This window comes from Mya arenaria, chromosome 11 (genome assembly GCF_026914265.1).
Source record: "Mya arenaria isolate MELC-2E11 chromosome 11, ASM2691426v1".
Classification (NCBI taxonomy): Eukaryota; Metazoa; Mollusca; class Bivalvia; order Myida; family Myidae; genus Mya; species Mya arenaria.
Window position 1 is genome coordinate 42,463,669 of NC_069132.1, and position 18,060 is coordinate 42,481,728.

An 18,060-nucleotide genomic window follows, 5' to 3' on the forward strand; every position below is an offset into this window, starting at 1 on the left:
GTGGTATCTTAAGCTGAAAATCCGATTTCGTACAATAACTGAAGAATGCTTATTTCCACGTACCTCAAACTTGGTATGATTTAATTCATATGCTTCCTTATAGTCATGTTTCAAAAACATTCGCGACGTCTTTGATGCTTTGCATAAAAATTAGTCTTGTTATTTGATGGAATGCTAACTAAACTTGCCTCTTCAGATGCCTGTTACGGTATGTATGTTATGGTTCGGAGATTGCGTAGTATCTCGTTAACATTCATTAGAGCCATATATATCTGAGCGATATTCATAAAACATCTTAAGCCATTTCTTTACTTAAATTAATTTCTAAAAGTTTCTTTATAAAATTACAAAACAAGATTTGAGCTAGTGACCTAGTATTTTTAACCCAAAAGACCCATATTTATACTTATCGGGGATATCGTTCATACAAATAACCTGATCAACAGAAACTATTATATTTGTGTGAGGAAAAAGTAACATTTTATAAATACATCAGCTTTTCCAATACGATCTGTCCCAGAGACCTAGATTTTGACCCTAGATGACACACTTTATCATCTAAGATTTCATGTACACAAATATTTTGAAAGTTAATTAAAATTTAAATAAAGATGAGATAAAAATTGTGAAATTTATTACCGTGAAATATTTCTTCTAAAGATTTGACCTAGTGACTTAGTTTTTGATCTGAGATGACCGATAATCACATATATTATATACCTCACATCAATTTATCCCTTCTTTGTATATATAAACTCGATCGGTCCATATATCACTGTCCGGACCTCGCCAAAAATGTAATATGGACCGCTGACGTCATACAATTGGTAAGTGCGGCTTGCTATTTTCACAACGGCGAAAACTTGTCGCAAGTAAACATTTTTAGCTTTGTTCAATAAAACACATTTAAATCGCTTTAAAAATATTGAATTGTAATGAAAAGTGTTCGTCATAATATAAGAAATATAACACACCACTTCAGGACATATGACATTATAAGGATCGGTCAGTCAGCCCCCGAAGGTGAATGGACTTCGGCTAACGCCTCAGTCCATATACACCTTCGGTGGCATATACACCTTCGGTGGCTGACTGGCCGGTCCTTATAATGTCATATGACCCTCAGTGGTGTGTTATATTTCTTAAATATTCAAGATTACATGCCGACAAATAGTCTGACCACATTACATAAAATGAAAAGTTCAACGCAGAATTGTTAATGCATTTTACCCTGTTTATGTCTAATAAAGATCATGTGGCATTATATTTACACATGCAAATATTGGAGTAAGTTGGAATGTATGAGTTACAGTGTACACTGTATTAACGGCTGAACATTACCTTTGAAATCAGCCAATCTTATAGTTCCTTAAATGTATACACCAATTGTTACAATGTTAATAATCGCGTTAATAATACTTAATAATTGGAATTTAATATTAAAAACTGCAACTTTTTTTCGTCATTTGAATGTCATTTGGAAATAACTTGTTTGTACCGACACTCGTTTTCATCAGTATCAGAAATAGTTTACTGGTCACTGGGTACCGGTCCCCGGTTGGGAGAGAATACTTTCAGTCACAATATCCGAGCGCGATATAAGTAAAGCCAAAGCGTATTTATTTTTTATCCAAAACATAATCGATTGCACAACATAAAACTGTTAATCATTCAGACTTCAATATTAGGATCAGAGGTGTAGTTGTACCATTTCAGGATTAAAGCCTCGTTCTTAATTGATGATTTTTCCGTTTTTGTATGCCAGACAAGAACCTGCAAAACAAAACAAACGAGCTAAAGCGGTTACGTTTAATTTTGCTTTATGTGTCGAACTAAATATGAAATCTGTGTTGCACACAAAGCAACGTGTTGGAACCCTTTTAATACAAAGGAGATGAAAAAAAAAGCAACAAGGCAGTCCGGAGGACGGCTATATCCCCGCCGTTGTTTTTAGTATATTTTGTTTTTCTCGCAACCTGACTGGTTCGTTGAATCTGACCAAAATTGTACACAACCACTGGTCAAGAGTGGGAATATAGGAAATACAAGTTGTTTGATTGGTAACCTAAATATTCTTGGATAGTTGAACATATCATAAAAGGATATTTGTTAAAGTTTTTCATATTGTGTGTAGTGTAGGTAAAATCAATGTCAAGGTTATTTTGGCTAAAATAGGAAGGAAAATGAGTCCTTGATTTATAACATCGCTGAAATAGCAAGCCTTAAGTATTTTCGATACAGTGATACATATATATTGTGGTAACGTCAAAACATTGTTTTACTGCTTTTAAAGAGAAAACACATGTTATAAATATATTATCACATTTTTTGTTCATTGTTTTTTTTATTAAGCTTGTTGCACATAATGATAATGCTTGGTAGAGGGCCGTAAGTATCAATCTGTGCAACTTGTTTAACACTTTCAATGAATATTGATATCTTATCCTCTATTTAGCATTGTCATAATATGGACCCAAAACTTAATGATGGATTACTGGCACAAATTGCATTTGGTTGGAGTTCTTGGATCAATTCAGTTATTATTGCAAAAAATACATGAAATGTATAAGGTCAATAAATCCAGTAAGAATTGACATGCCTATACTGCTAAATGTAAAAAGCCCGGACACAAGCATGTGAACTATGACCTTTAAATGTCATATGTGACCTTGACCATTGAGGTATGGACCCTGGTCAAGGTAACTGTTCATTGTCTCAATGAAAACAACATTTGTACCAAGTAATATGTTAATCCATCAATGTATAATTCAGTTATAGCGCGGACATGAGCATGTGTTCTCTGACCTTTAATTGTCTCGTGTGACCTTGACCTTTGAGATATTGACCCGGGTCAAGGTATCTGCACATTGTCTCAATGAGAACAACATTTGTACCAAGAAATGTGGTAATCCACCAATGCATAAGTAAGGTATAGCGCGGACACAAGCATTTGTACTCTGACCTTTAAATGTTACGTGTGACCTTGACCTTTGAGGTATGGACCCTGGGTCAAGGTCACTGCACATCGTCTCAATGAGGACAACACTTGTACCAAGCAATATGGTAAACAATCAATGCATAAGTATGGTATAGCCCGGACACGAGCATGTGTACTTTGACCTTTAAATGTCTTGTGTGACCTTGACCTTTGAGGTATGGACCCGGTTAAAGGTCACTGCACATTGCCTCAATAAGGACAACATTTGTACCAAGTAATTTGGTAATCCATCAATGCATAAGTAAGTTATAGCGCGGACACAAGCCTTTGTACTTTGACCTTTAAATGTCTTGTGTGACCTTGACCTTTGAGGTATGGATCCGGTTCAAGGTCACTGCACATCGTCTCAATGAGGACAACAATTGTACCAAACAATGGTAATCCATTAATGAATAAGTAAGTTATAGCGCGAAGTACTGGTAATCACAAGGGAGTCTTTTGGTATTTCCAACATTCTTGACACATGTCGCCATTTAACCGTTTAACAACAAGACTATTAGAGTAGACAGAAAACATAGCAACCATATCAATACAAACCTTAGTGCATTCTTCAGCTCGAGGCTCCAAATCTGACAATGTCACACCGAGTTGTTTGATGAAATCCGCTTCTAGATATCCCGACGCCGCAGTGGCTCGGAATTGTGCACCAGCATTGTCATCCAACAGCTGTAGGCTTACTGCGAACCCCGCCATGTCAGTGCTTATATTGCGAGGTAAGGAGGTGTGCCAACCAACAACCTGAGGTGACAAATTAAATGTTAAAAGTGTTACCCAGCGGCCATTAAACAAATACTACTAACTGAGAAGGTTATGCATGGTTGATAAAATGAACATCAAGTTAGGAAAAACAATAAGGTGATAGCTGCTGTCCTCGGAGGGTTTGATAGTTTGCTTCTTTTCGACATTGGCCGAAGTGATTACACTTCGGTGTTTCCTGATCACGATTTTCTTTGTCAATTGAACGCCCAATCGGGAAACACCTAACATCTAAATCTAAATTAGTGTCCAGTTTATTACGGCATTTAGTATATGTACAATCTGAAACAATGGCTGTTTACAATTAAGTTAGATTCCTTCCGTTAAGATGTTTTTCCTATACCAGATATATTGAGGTCGGTGAGATGGTTTGGGGAGGGGTGTCAATCATATATGGTATGTTTACAGAATTTTAAGAAGTAATAGTAGCAAATCAAACAAATACATTTCCCGATCAGGAGGCACTGACAATCTGTTAAAAGTGCTACCCAGCAGGCATTAAACGAATACTACTAAGGGGAATACATGTTTGATAAAATGATCCATTTACTTAGAAAAAGCTGATGTCCTCGGAGGTTTAATGGTTTACTCCGTTTCTATATTGGCCGAAGGCATTATCCTTTTCTGGCAATTTAACCTCCGATCGGAAAAAAAACAACAAAACAAACATTTCAATTTATCTTGGTGTCCTGTATATTACGGTATTCAGTCCACGGACAATCTGAATCAATGGTTATGTACAAATACGATATATATGAATTCCTACCGCTAAGATTTCTCCCCATAATAAGTATATTGAGGTGGCTGTGATGGGGAGTTTGAAAGATATGGAATGTTTTCAGAATATTGAGTAGTGATAGTAGCAAAACAAAATAATTACATTTCCCGATCAGAAAACACAGACAAGATGTTTTCACTGTTTGGTTGGGTTTGCTCCCGATTTGAAAATACAAGTGCTGCCAATTCGGGAAACATATCGAAAAAAGGATTTCTCACATATATGGGGAGGAGGGATCTGAACTGATGGTTTTAGGTATAACCTTCTAGACAATAAACATCGAAGTCTAAAGATTCTTATGGGCGTGACATTTTTATGATAAATGGGCTTGTTGTTTCACAAACGGGCAATACCTAAAAGTACAACACTGATGAGGAAACATCCTCCCAATCGGCCAATAAATTGCCACACTGTCCCCGATCTGGAATCCCCTTGTTATACAATCGGGCAATGCCTTGCCAAAAGTTCCAGATAATAAAACATTGATGGAGAACCCTCTTCCTTCGGCCAATCGGCCAATAAATTGCCAAAATCTTCCCGATCGGGAAATACTAGAGCGGAATCCCATCGCTTTTAAAACGCTTTCCCCCACTGGTCATACGGTTGATGGTTGTATCTATAATACTGGATGTCCCCAAATTAAACATCCATTGATACTCTTTACTGCATTTTTAGTTATAATTATATCGTGGGTTGTTTTAATTCTATTATTACTTTATGGACTTGCCTTCCCATTGCGGACTTTAGGCGCCTCGTATCGTATACCAGCAACCAGCCCAACTGGCCACACAGACATCTTTTTAGTGTACCGCATCTGTTGACAATTTATATTAAAACATTGCTTTTTAAAGAAACGTGGACTGATTCGCAGATTTTATGTTGGCAATAATGTTTTAAATCTTTGTTGAAATTGTGTTCTTTAACTTACTTCTATCTATAAGTACCAGAAACTCGTTTTTTTTTTGAAAATGCAATCGTAAAATAGTTATATTTTCAAGAGCATTACTATCGCCAAGAAGATACAAACATACTGTTCACATTATACACGATTATGTTTTTATTTATATGTCTAAATCTATAGTATTTAGAATTAACTTTTGATTCAAATTTAGGGGACCTAATTTTAAACAAACCAACTTGGTCTTCCTACTGAACATTGTTCAAAATAAACCTTCATGATTTTCTAACCGACCATTGTTCAAAACAAACCTACTTTGTCTTCTTACTGAACATTGCTCAAAACAAACCTACTTTGTCTTCTTACTGACCATTGGTAAAAATAAACATTCTTTGTCTTCTAAATGACCATTGTTCAAAATAAACCTATTTGATCATCTTACTGACCATTGTTAAAAACAAACCTACTTGGTGTTCTCACTGACCATTGTTTAAAACAAACCTACCTTGTCTTCTAACTGGCCATTGGTCAAATAAATCTACTTTGTCTTCTCACTAAACATTATTAAAAACAATCCTACTTGGTCTTCGTTCTGACCATTGGTCAAAACTAAATCTGCTTGGTCTTCTTACTGACCATTGGTCTAAATAACTTTACTAGGTCTTCGGCCTGACCATAGTTCAAATAAAACTACTTGGTCTTCTTCCTGACCATTGTTCAAAATAACCCTACTTGGTCATCTTCCTGACAGTTGTTCAAAACAATCCTACTTTGTTTTCTTACTGACCATTGGTCAAAATAAGCCTTCTTTGTCTTCAAAATGACTTTTGTTCAAGACAAACTTACTTGATCTTTTTATTGACCAAAGCAAACCTTCTCTATCATCTTACTAACTATTGTTTAAAACAAACCTACTTGGTCTTCTTACTGACTCTTGCTACAAACAAACATACTAGTAGCTGGTCTTCTGACTGACCATTGTTGAAAACAAACCTACTTTGTCTTCTAAATGACCGTTGATCTTAACAAACCTACTTGGTATTCTAACTGACTATTTTTAAGAACTTGTATGCGCTCAACCTCACTTCAAATTAAAAAATACCTTTGACGGCATCAGGAGAAAGCAACTATTATATAACTGAGATTTTTATCCACAATTAATAATAAGTTGTTGGGCGTTCCTCTACAGACTAATTATAATGCATGCGCTTCGATTGTTTTAGCCTCTCCAGCTTTCATATCCCCCTCTCTCGTTCTTTTCCTTTAGGAATTAAGAAGTTGAGAGAAAGAGTAAAAAACACTCTACCAACCTACTTTCTAACCACACCTAAGAGGGTGGTAAGGAAACGTCAAACAAATGATTTATAAGTTGTTGCCTCATTGGTTTATTTTTGTAGAATGGTCTTAGTTGTGAATGCTAAGGTTAATGAATTATACATCATTAGTTCTAATTTCAAGGGAAAACAATATAACCTCTTCAAAGAGCCTGATATCATATGTGTTATCATCATCAGCAAAGTAGACAACTCCTGTTTGTTTCGCATTTTGTCTAATCCAGCGTATTGCTTCGTTTCTTTGGTCTACTCCTCTGTGTGGTCGCCATCTTTCAGCAGTCTTCTTCAGTGATTCAGGCCGAGTTTTGGCAAATAAGTGTGTGTAATGTAGTTCACTGCTTGCTAAAAGATTTTTCACAATATCTGATGGTTGGTCAGCATCTTCTACAACTATCCAGCGAATGTTTGGCACAAGACGCAATGTATAAGATAGTCGCGTCAAGTCTGCTTTTTGTGTAAGCCGTGTATGAGTTGGCGTCACAATATAAATACGTGGAATGTCTTTTTTGACATGAAGCGTTTGACATTCGCGTTCCTTTGTATACTCGTTTGGTACAAATATATTACAAAATAAACCTGCAAAATTTGAAAAAGTACATAAGTCATTAACAGCTATTAATCAAGGTACAAAGTAAGCACAACTCTTAAAACTTTGTCAATAAAATGTTTTGCTAAATCTAAAATTAGAAATGAACGGTAAGCGATATTTTCAACGACAGTTGTAACGCCGATTTAATGAGAGGTTTATAAATTGTTAAGAAGATTAGTTTTTGAAATGATTTTTTTTCCATAGGGATCAGAACAAATGTCTGGTAACATGAATCTTATTTAATTGACCAGTTATTATGTTACGTCGAATTTAGTCAATTTCAAGCCTGTTACAGTCTTATGATAGTATCTAACCGAAAAATGATCGTGTATATTAACTTGATAGCTACATAATTATCAAAAGAAGGTAATCAGAATTCTTTCGGCAGTAATTTGCCACCATAATATGTATGAATACCTACTTCCTTTGGTTACAAATAAAGTAAGGCAGATCAAAAATATTCCAACAATGAACAGGCGAGTCAAATTCCTCTTGATCATCTTAGGATTTGGCTCGATTTCCAAATTAGGATTCCGTCCTGTAATACGTTGAAGTGCTTATATGCATGTTTTACCAAAGGCTATGTGTTCTAACGAGTTTAGACGTCGTTCAAAATTCATGTTTAAATAGATTATAAAAATAATGAAGTTATACGTAAGTTTGTTTTTTATTTGAATTGTAGGTATTATTCTAGATCGCAAGAACATATACATACATACATACATATATATATATATTATAAATTGGTCTTCAAAAATATTTTTTAGTTTTAATTACAATGCAGAAAGAAACTTACCATTTCGTTGCAAACATCATTCCGCCGATCTTAAACTTCCATAAACTTTCTATCACGCCGTGTCAGTAAGAAATGGTTGACTAACTCGGAATAATTTGGGTAAACAAGTTGCTTTGCAGATTTCTATAATGTAATTACAAATCGTTTGTCAAAAACTACATTGAATGCCGAACTAAAGAATAGTTCTATGCACAAGATGTCGCCGGATCGATTGCAATGAACAAGAAGGCATTGAAACACGTTGCTACATCTTTCAGACACATCGTCTGGGCAAAAGAAACCTTTTTACGGTATTGCCTAAGAAAATAAGTGTTCACTCTAAATCAACACAATCATGTATTTGATACTAGGAGCGGTTCCAGGGTCCTCCGATAGAAGTGCGCACTTTTGAACATACACAGAAACAGAACATAAATGATGTAAATGTTAGTGGGGGGGGGGGTGAAAGGACTTCCCTTAGAGAATGTTTATCAATTTATTTATTTTATTTTTTTTAAAATTGATACGTACAATAAAATCCACCCAGATATTATTCAAATTTTAGAAAAGACGGAAGACTTTCATGGTTGTAATATGTATACATGCTCTTTAAACAAGACCGTCGGCTGATTTTTAATATCAACATTCTCAGTTTCTGACCGAGTTATGAATATTTTGTAGTAAAGATTATCTGTAGTTTTGAAGTTTCTTGCCCCTCAAAATTTTCTTATAACTGACGGATACACTTCTTTACTCGTCACAGCAGAGGTTGAAACGTAATCTAAAAATTCACGAAAAAAAAAAATCATTTAATTATATTTTTATTGTGATTTAAAGTAAATAAAAAAATATATTGTCATGAGCAACAGATGTTTGTCCAAGGTTGCCTTTGTAGCAGTTTTCTTACTTACTGGGTTTATTATCGATGTAAAAAACGGCAATACAACTTATGAATGATGTATCTAGATCATGATGTACTCAATGGTCTGCTGTTATTAGCTTGTACATTAAGATTCAAGCTCAGTCACAAGTCTTTACGAACCCTCGTAGTGCAGTTATTGACGTCGCGTCGTGTAGGTCTCAATGTTGTAACATGGAGGGTCACGTGATCAGAATGGACCAGCAACATAATTATTACGAAATAAAACTATAAAATATGTTTAATAATAAAAACAACCTTTATTAACAAACAATCGTATAAACTGATAAAAGATAAAGGAAACATCAAGATACCAAAAAACGTTTATCTTGTACCGTTATAACACTCCCTGTAATGGGTTTTTAATAATTCGTCCTAAAACTCTTGGTTTACCAACATAGTAACATTCTTTTATAGTGGTAGGTGCTGATATTGTCAGAACAGTGGCGGACAGAGGTTTAGAATAAGTAACACCTTCCAAAGTTTTTCCTATTAAGCTAGATTAAGTTAAACATGTTGACCAACTACACATCAATGTACTTTGCTGTAGTTCCCATGTATATAATGTATCTTCCAATTTTGCTAGTTATCACTGTGTTCAGTGCTCAAATCCATCTTACTTTTATGTAATTTATTACATGAAAATAATAAGGGACAGCTTTTGTAAATACTGTATATTTGTGAAAAATGGAAGGTAAATCTTATTGATTTGAATTCATATTAACATGTATAGAGATGAATAGATGTGTATACATACATCTGTGTAAATCTTAGTTTCATTATAAATAGACATTACGATCCAGTGGCGGGTCCCCCCCCCCCCCCCATTAAAGTGTCGAAGTGAACTTTTCATATCAATATGGCCTGGGACAACTCCCGGATAATGAGATATGGTGGTCAAATTCAGGGTCAATGTCGTGGTAACCTTAAAATCACTGTATCAGAAATAGTTTACTTGTCACTGGGTACCGGTCCCCAGGCTGGAAAAAATACTTTCAGTCACAATATCTGAACGCGATATAAGTAAAGCACATAACGTATTTTATTTTTTTTATCCAAAACAAAATTACTTGCACACCATAATACTGTAATTCATTCAGACTTCAATATTAGGATCAGAGGTGTGGTTGTACAATTTGAAGATTAAAGCCTCGTCCTTAATTGATGATTTTTCCGTTTTTGTATGCCAGACAAGTACCTGCAAAACAAAACAAACGAGCTAAAGCGGTTACGTTTAAATTTGCTATATGTGTCGAACTAAATATGGAATCAGGCAAGACAACGTGTTGGAACTTTTGTTATAAAAAGGAGATTGAAAGGAAACAAAAATATAAATGGTTTAAGATCCGGACTATTTATTGGCACTATTTTCCTACTGGACCCTATTTTTGTTAATGTCATCTGACAATTATTTCGTTATTTGCCGTCCTTATTTATATCTTTTTGAAAGACGTCTTAATGTTTAGTTTTGATAGAGGCTGTAGTTATAGCGCTGTTTTTGATGTACAAAAAATGTATTCAGCTACAAATTTACAAATCAAATCAATCCCGATCTACCTACCCTCTTAATTTCACGATCGGCAACAAAATGTCACGATAAATTTACCATAGATCATGAGGTACTGGTACTCATGAGTGAGTCTTTTAGTTAGTATTTCCAACTATCCAGACACATGACGCCGTTAAACACGTTTAACGTCGCAATGTTCCAGGCTATAAGATTAGACACAAAAGTCTCATCTATATCAATGCAAACCTTAGTGCAGTCTTCAGTTCGAGGCTCCAAATCTGGCAAATGTCACGCCGAGTTGTTGGATTAAATCCACCTCTTGATGTCCCAACATCGCAGAGGCTCGGAATTGTGCACGAGCATTGTCATCCAACAACTGTAGGCTTACTGCGAACCCAGCCATGTCCGTGCTAATCTCGCGAGGGAAGGAGGTGTGCCAACCAACAACCTGAGGTGACAAATTAGTTGTTAAAAGTGTTACCCAGCAGGCATTACACAAATATTACTTAATAGGAGGATTGCATGGTTATTAAAATAAACCATCAAGTTAGGGAAACAACTAGGTGATAGATGCTGTCCTCGGAGGGTTTGGTGATCTGCTCATTTTCTACATTGGCCGAAGTGCTTACTCTTCGGTGTTTCCTGATCACGATTCTCTTCTCAATTGAACGCCCAATCGGGAAGCAAAACGAACAATCAAATCTAACTTAGTGTCCAGTTTATTACGGCATTTAGCCTATGGACAATCTGGAACAATGGCTATTTACAATTAAGATAGATTCCTACCGTTAAGATGCCTTTTCCCATACTAAATATATTGATGTCGGTGGGATGGTTTGGGGAGGGTCGTTCTGTTTACAGAAGTTTGAGAAATAATAGTAGCAAGTCAAACAAATACGTTTCCCGATAAGGAGAAACTGACATATATATAAGTATCGGGGGAAAAAACCTTGAACGGTAGGATTTGAGATCTATCTCTTTAGTATACACATATTTTAAGATTGTCCGTAGCCTCAACATTCTTATGCACATGCCAATTTTATCAAAAAATGTTGTATCCCAATCTGCCAATAAATTGCCAAAGTTTCTCGATCGGGAATCCCTAATTGGCCAATAAGTTGCTAAAAGTGTTCCGATTGGGAAACATTGAAGGAGAATGCCTTTCCTTCCCAATCGGGGTATTTTCCCTAGTGGTCACTTGAACATGGTTGTATCTATAACACTGGGTGTTCCTGACATTTATCATTAATCAATACTTTTAACTGCGTTTCAGTCATATTTATATCGTGGGTTATTTTAATAATTGTAATTATTTTATGGACTTTCCTTCCCATTGCGGACTTTAGGCGCCTCGTATCGTATACCAGCAACTAGCCCAACAGGCCACACAGATATCTTCTTAGTGTACAGCATCTGTTGACAAATTATTTTAGAAACATTGTTTTACTTACTTTTATTTATAACCACAATATACTCATATTTTGGGGGATAATCCAATCGTAAAATATTCCAATTTCCAAGGACATTACTGTCGCCAATTCAAACTTTTGAAGAAACAAGCATATTGTTTACATATTAAACGCGATGTTTTCTAATTGTTCCCAGGGGCCGTATTCAATATGCATCTTAGTAATAATTTTCAACTAAGTGAAAAATTGCCATTTTTCTAATTTGAATTTTAAGAAAACGAACAATGTTTGTAAACCAAAAATATGAAAATAAACAAGAAAATGGTCCAAACAATATATGCATATGAATAAATCTGATGAAAAGTAGCTTGTATTTAAAATAATCGTTGTCAAAAATTACGAAATTCTCACTAAGTTGAAAATATTCACTAAGATGCATATTGAATACGGCCCCTGAGCAAATAACACGTAAACGAATCCCTTTCAAAATTACACATTTGAAATTCAGTCCAATCTCAAAATCAACTCATTTTACCATAAAACAACAAAATTAATTGAGAAAATATCGATGATTTTACACATTTTAAAACCGCATTCTATCATTGAATATATTGATAATGATCATTGGTCTAGATTCCAAGGGAAAAATATTCTACGGCAAAAAAATGTACTTGAGTACAATTCATTGTCTTTTTAGTTTTTACAATTACTCAAGTATATATTTTGCTCTAGAATTAGTTTTCTTTGCAATATTTTTAAAATCTTTCAATAACATATTCTACGAGAAAATACATTTTCAAAAAGTATAAAAGCATACAAGATTTTGAATAATACTATGCTTTTATGCGGTAAATTGATTTGAGATAGAGATTGTGCTTTAGTATTTTCGTATTTTTTGGGCCTGGAATGCAGATTTATTCCGTAAAACGGTGACAGTGGCAGCATGGTAGTAAGTTTTACATTTACTTTTAATTCGGAAGACCTAATTTCAAACAAACCAACTTGGTCTTTTTACTAACCTTTGTTAAAAATAAACCTTCTTGGTCTTCTAACTAACTATAGTGTAAAACAAACAGACTTGGTCTTCTTACTGACCATTGTTCAAAACCAACCTTTGTCTTTTTACAGACCTACTTGGTGTTTTTACTGATCATGGTTCATTTCAGCCATTGATCATTGTGTTCGAACCAATTAAATAAGACGTCGTTCAATATTTATTTTTTAATAGATTATGAAAATAATGATGTTATATTTTAAGTTATTTCTTTCATTTGCAGGTTTTATCCTAGATCGAAAGAACACATACATACATACATATCACTCATACGATATTTTATCATTCAAGGTCACTGTGACCTTGACCTTTGGCAAAATGACCCCCAAAATCAATGGGTCATCTACTCGCCAGACCCAACCTCCAAGTCAAGTTTAATGGCCATGGACGCAGGCATTGTCGAGTTATCAGTCGGACAACCTGTTATCTTTCAAGGTCACTGTGACCTTGACCTTTTGCCCGATGACCCCCAAATTCAATAGGTGTCATCTACTGGTCAGTCCAAACCTCCAAGTCAAGTTTGAGGGCCATGGTTGCAGGCATTGATGGGTTATCACTCGACAACTTTTTATCATTAAAGGTCACAGTGACATTTACCTTGGACCCGATGATCCCTATAATCATTAGGGTCATTTACTGGTCATGGCCAGCCTCCATTTTAAGTTTGATGACCATACGTCTAGGCATTGTTGAGTTATCACTCAGACAAGCTTTAAAATCCTTTTACAATGAAAGTTCACTTGGTCTACCGACGGACCGACCGACCGACATGTGCAAAGCAATAAACCCCTCTTCTTCGAAGGGGGGGGGGGCATAAACATATTAAATTAGATTTTGATGAGAGTGTTAGTAGATAAATGATTACAAAAACACTCTCGGAATACTTTTCCCATTCTCATTCACCAGAGGTTCGATCATGATAAATCTATAGTACACATAGCATTATCACTCTGGTGAACTGCAATGACTTTTTTAACAGTAACGATTATCATAATTATTAAAATGTGTCTGGATTCAACGTTCAAAAGTAGTTTTACATCCTGGACGTGTTAAAGGAGGTTAAAATGGCGTGGCGCATGGGATAACACCAGAACAATCGACTCTTTATGCTAAACACCTTAAACAAGAGGGCCCGATTGACCCCGCCCTAACGTACATACCCCCTTACAGTGAACCATTGCCATATTTTCACTTTCAAATTTTTCACTTTTGGTGCAGTATCCATGGTTGCCCTACCGGTCCTCCATAACCAGCCCGAAAATCAACTAGGACCACAGGGAACACCAGACAGTATTATTCTAGGTATTTCAATGAACTAAACTCAACTTTGAAGTCTGTGGAAATTATGCTTACAAAAAATATTCCACAAATATAAAGATGTCTCTTACCTTAAAACACCAAATGCATCACATCCACTGAACACGATATCCGCTCGTTGGGAAATCAAAACATGTTTCTGTCCTCAAAAATCGAACAACAGGAACAAGAAAATGAGCACATACACAGTCGTATCCCTGATAAACATGCTAAAGTCACAGGAAACAATGTATTATTATTCGGGATTGAAGAGGCCCGTCCTTCATATCCAAGAGAACGGCAAGAAATATAACTCAGAAAATTTCTGAAAGAAAAACGACAAAACAATGAGTAGAACTCGGGCGAAAAACCAATAGACATTGAAGATTTTTCAACAATGTAAGTAAACAAAGTGATCATAAAAAAGCAGCCAATTCATACAGAAATAGACCTATTGTTGCCATTTTAGAACGCTTTACTGATAGAGAAGCTGTGCGTAAGGCTGGAATAGTACTAAATAGAACCCAGAAATAATACAAAATACACTAACACTTTCCAAAATAAATTGAAGATTATACCCAGTGGTACGCAAACTTGCCGAACACACCGAAAAAGTCAAATTGGTAAAAGACAAGACTATATGTTAACCATTCCCTTTACGAAATTGATATGGGTCATTGCATTGACAAACGCGGTGACCGGCGACAATTTCGTTCATCGAATTCACCACTCTACGGCGAACAGTGCAAACTTTACAAGAACGTCCCTCGAGTGGGCGTTCCACGAAACTCCGAGCAAGCGTCCAACCGGGCGATCCCAGAGTCGATGCCCAATCAACGTCCCGTATAACTCTACAACATCTACAGTTTCATGTTTTTTCCACTTAAACAATGCAATATACATTAGATATTACTATTATTGTTGTTGTATTTTTTGCTTATAAAACACCTTTGTTTGGTATAGAATGTGACGTTTCGGGAGAGTGCCGTAACTAATGTTGGCATAACTCGTGGCCCAATCTCTTTACATGCTTGATTTTATAATGTCGGTCTAAATATTGTGTTGAAATTTGTATTGATATTGTCATTGTCAAATGTGTTCTCATGCAATGTATTATTAAATTAAAACGTCCCATACACTTTTTGATATCCCAAATTGATACCGGGTACTTGCAGTAGTTGAACGATCAGCAAAACGAAAAGAGGTCCCCGCTCGAGAATGACAACATTAAGCGTCAAACCGTGGACAATATCGATAGCAATACCACAGCAAATGACGATGAAGCCACATCTAACCCCTCGAATTCACATGAAGGCCCACCCCCTCGGAAGAACCTCAAGATCTCACTGACAATTTGACCACACATAATTAGGCCAGGCTCGGAGATACACAGCAAATGACGATCTTATCCCTGAAATTCAGATGACGGCACCTCTGAAGAATCCCCCGTGGAACCTCAAGATCTCACTGACAATCTGACCACACAGAATTAGGCCAGGCTCGGAGATTGTCACTTTCCACGTGTAAACTGACCGGGAACGTTACCCGTGATCGTGAAAACGGTTTCTTTTGTCATATTATCGACCATGAGATTTATATACATGCACCCATATTCGTTTAAGATGTGTAATAGTTATGTGAATCATAGTTTAAACACAATCAATTATGACAAATTTGGTAACAATTTATGTTATTGCAGCAAGCATATATCAGCATTGTTGCATAAACCATTTTATGAATCACATCATTCATAACTTAATTTACAACACAATGCACTTCGATGGCCTCACTTCAAAATGCCGAAGCTGCAGTTTTTCTGTCTCGGAAGTTTTACGTCACTAGATTCATAAAGTCGAGCCGCGTTTAACAGCAAAATGCCGAGTAAAAAGTCCAATGAAAAAATGGTGTTGTATCATGTGATCAAAATGTCGAGCGATGATTGGACATCTCACAGAGAAGCAAAAATGCCGAACCTTCAGAAGTTGTAACAACAAAAATGGTAAAAATGTTGTTGGTTTTTTAAAATATGTGCGATCAAAATTACCAGGATTAAATACTAAAAACGTTGTTCCTGAAAACATTGGATTCGGTAACTTTAACATTTGGAAGTGAGGCATTCGACCTGTCTCACTTTTTGAACAGATTTGAAATCACGTGCTATGAATTGTTTTGTACAATATTTGGTCATATGTTTCTGAAAACGTTATATCATTTTCCTTACTTCCAATTTTTGAAAAAGTAATAGTGCGCTTTGATATAATTAATGTTTGTTTATTAAGTAGTGTATGTTATCCCTTACGTCATGGTCGATCATTTGGAACTCCTCGGCCATTTTTAATCGAAAATAAGCCCGGATGTATATGGACGGTTTACAATGTCAGAAATCTTAACATTTAACTACGCTGCCAGTAAATCGAGTAGTAATTTCAATTAAACACTTAAATTTAATTGCTTTACTCTTGGGAATCATAACTATTCATTGGCAATCATATAAATCTTAGATATACAACATACAGTAACACGTCAAAACACTACTATTATATTATATTAACGTATTATTTTACGAACTACTTCTACTGATGTACCGGCATACCTCAGATGAGGTTTTTCGATGGAAAATGGCCGAGGAGTATCGAAAGCCGTAAAATGAGGGACAGAAACAACGCTCTAAATGTCCTTACGAACTGTTTTATTGAAACGGAGTTTACGCAAAAACCTTACGATCTTTCTTGAAACTCCCCAGAACTACGAAATGACTAGTTCCCGACCCGAAACATGTTAATACGGGTCTGTGAATCATACCAAAGGAACATGTTTCGCTGCTTTTAGTCGAAAAGGGTGCATTTTATTTTTTGTTTAATACATGTATGATATTTACATTAAAAAGCAATTTTGAACTTCAAAAGCAATAGAGGCCATTATCTGGTACAGGGCAACCAGCAAATGTTTTCAAGCTATTTACACAGTTTCATACCACAATTGGAAATGAACTTCACCTTTGATCTCAACATATTGAAGGAAAAGTTACAGGTCAAAGGTAACCTATCGGTTCTAGATAAAAACATTCTCAATTATTATGGCGACATTTTTTAGAACGCGTTTACTGTGGCCTTGGCCTTTGACCTACTTACCCCCAAAACAATAGATGTCATGTAATTGTCAAGGACAACCTAACACTAGAGTGTCATGGTCCTAGGTAGATCCGTTCTTTAAGTTATTGCAAGGACTAAGTTTTGAAGATTTTAGACCGTGACCGTGACCCTCAAACGATAGAGGTCATCTGCTGGTCAATGGCAACCTACCAATTAATGAAGTGAGTAAGTTAATGGCTGCACGCTGGGGGTAGGATTAATTTGTTATTGAGCCCAGCACAGATTGAGTGTTTTGACAACTTTTTTTTTTATTTTTCGTCTTTGAATGATCCTTTCTTTATAAATGTCTGGAAACCAGTTATACAAGATTGCTGACAAAAGATCATATGGCCGTGTTTCATATCTACTTTCGAAACGAAAATTGATGTTTTATTGCTTAAAGTGTTTACTAGGGCTTACAAATAAGAGCTGTCACAGTGTGTGATGAATGCCCCCGAATGTGACATTGACCTTTGAACAATGTGGGGAAGAAAATAGCAATGAAATGTGTGGATAAGGCAAAGAATGTTTATGAACAAGTGGAATATATAAAAACACTAATAACCTCTCATTGATGTTTTGACCACATATACGCCATGACCTTAAATGCAGC

At 35.7% G+C, this 18,060-nt stretch overlaps 1 protein-coding gene across 1 annotated transcript; it reads right to left on the reverse strand.

The window, feature by feature from the left end:
- Nucleotides 1-1,613: 1,613 nt before the first annotated feature.
- LOC128208194 (galactosylgalactosylxylosylprotein 3-beta-glucuronosyltransferase 3-like) lies at nucleotides 1,614-8,241 on the reverse strand. The gene is made up of 6 exons (XM_052911632.1): nucleotides 8,150-8,241; nucleotides 7,775-7,891; nucleotides 6,904-7,340; nucleotides 5,260-5,346; nucleotides 3,536-3,736; nucleotides 1,614-1,773 (listed from the first exon to the last, which is right to left on the reverse strand). Exons 2-6 carry the CDS (start codon nucleotides 7,851-7,853, stop codon nucleotides 1,672-1,674), a joined length of 906 nt encoding a protein of 301 aa, XP_052767592.1. The 5' UTR covers nucleotides 7,854-7,891; nucleotides 8,150-8,241; the 3' UTR covers nucleotides 1,614-1,671.
- Nucleotides 8,242-18,060: the final 9,819 nt, after the last annotated feature.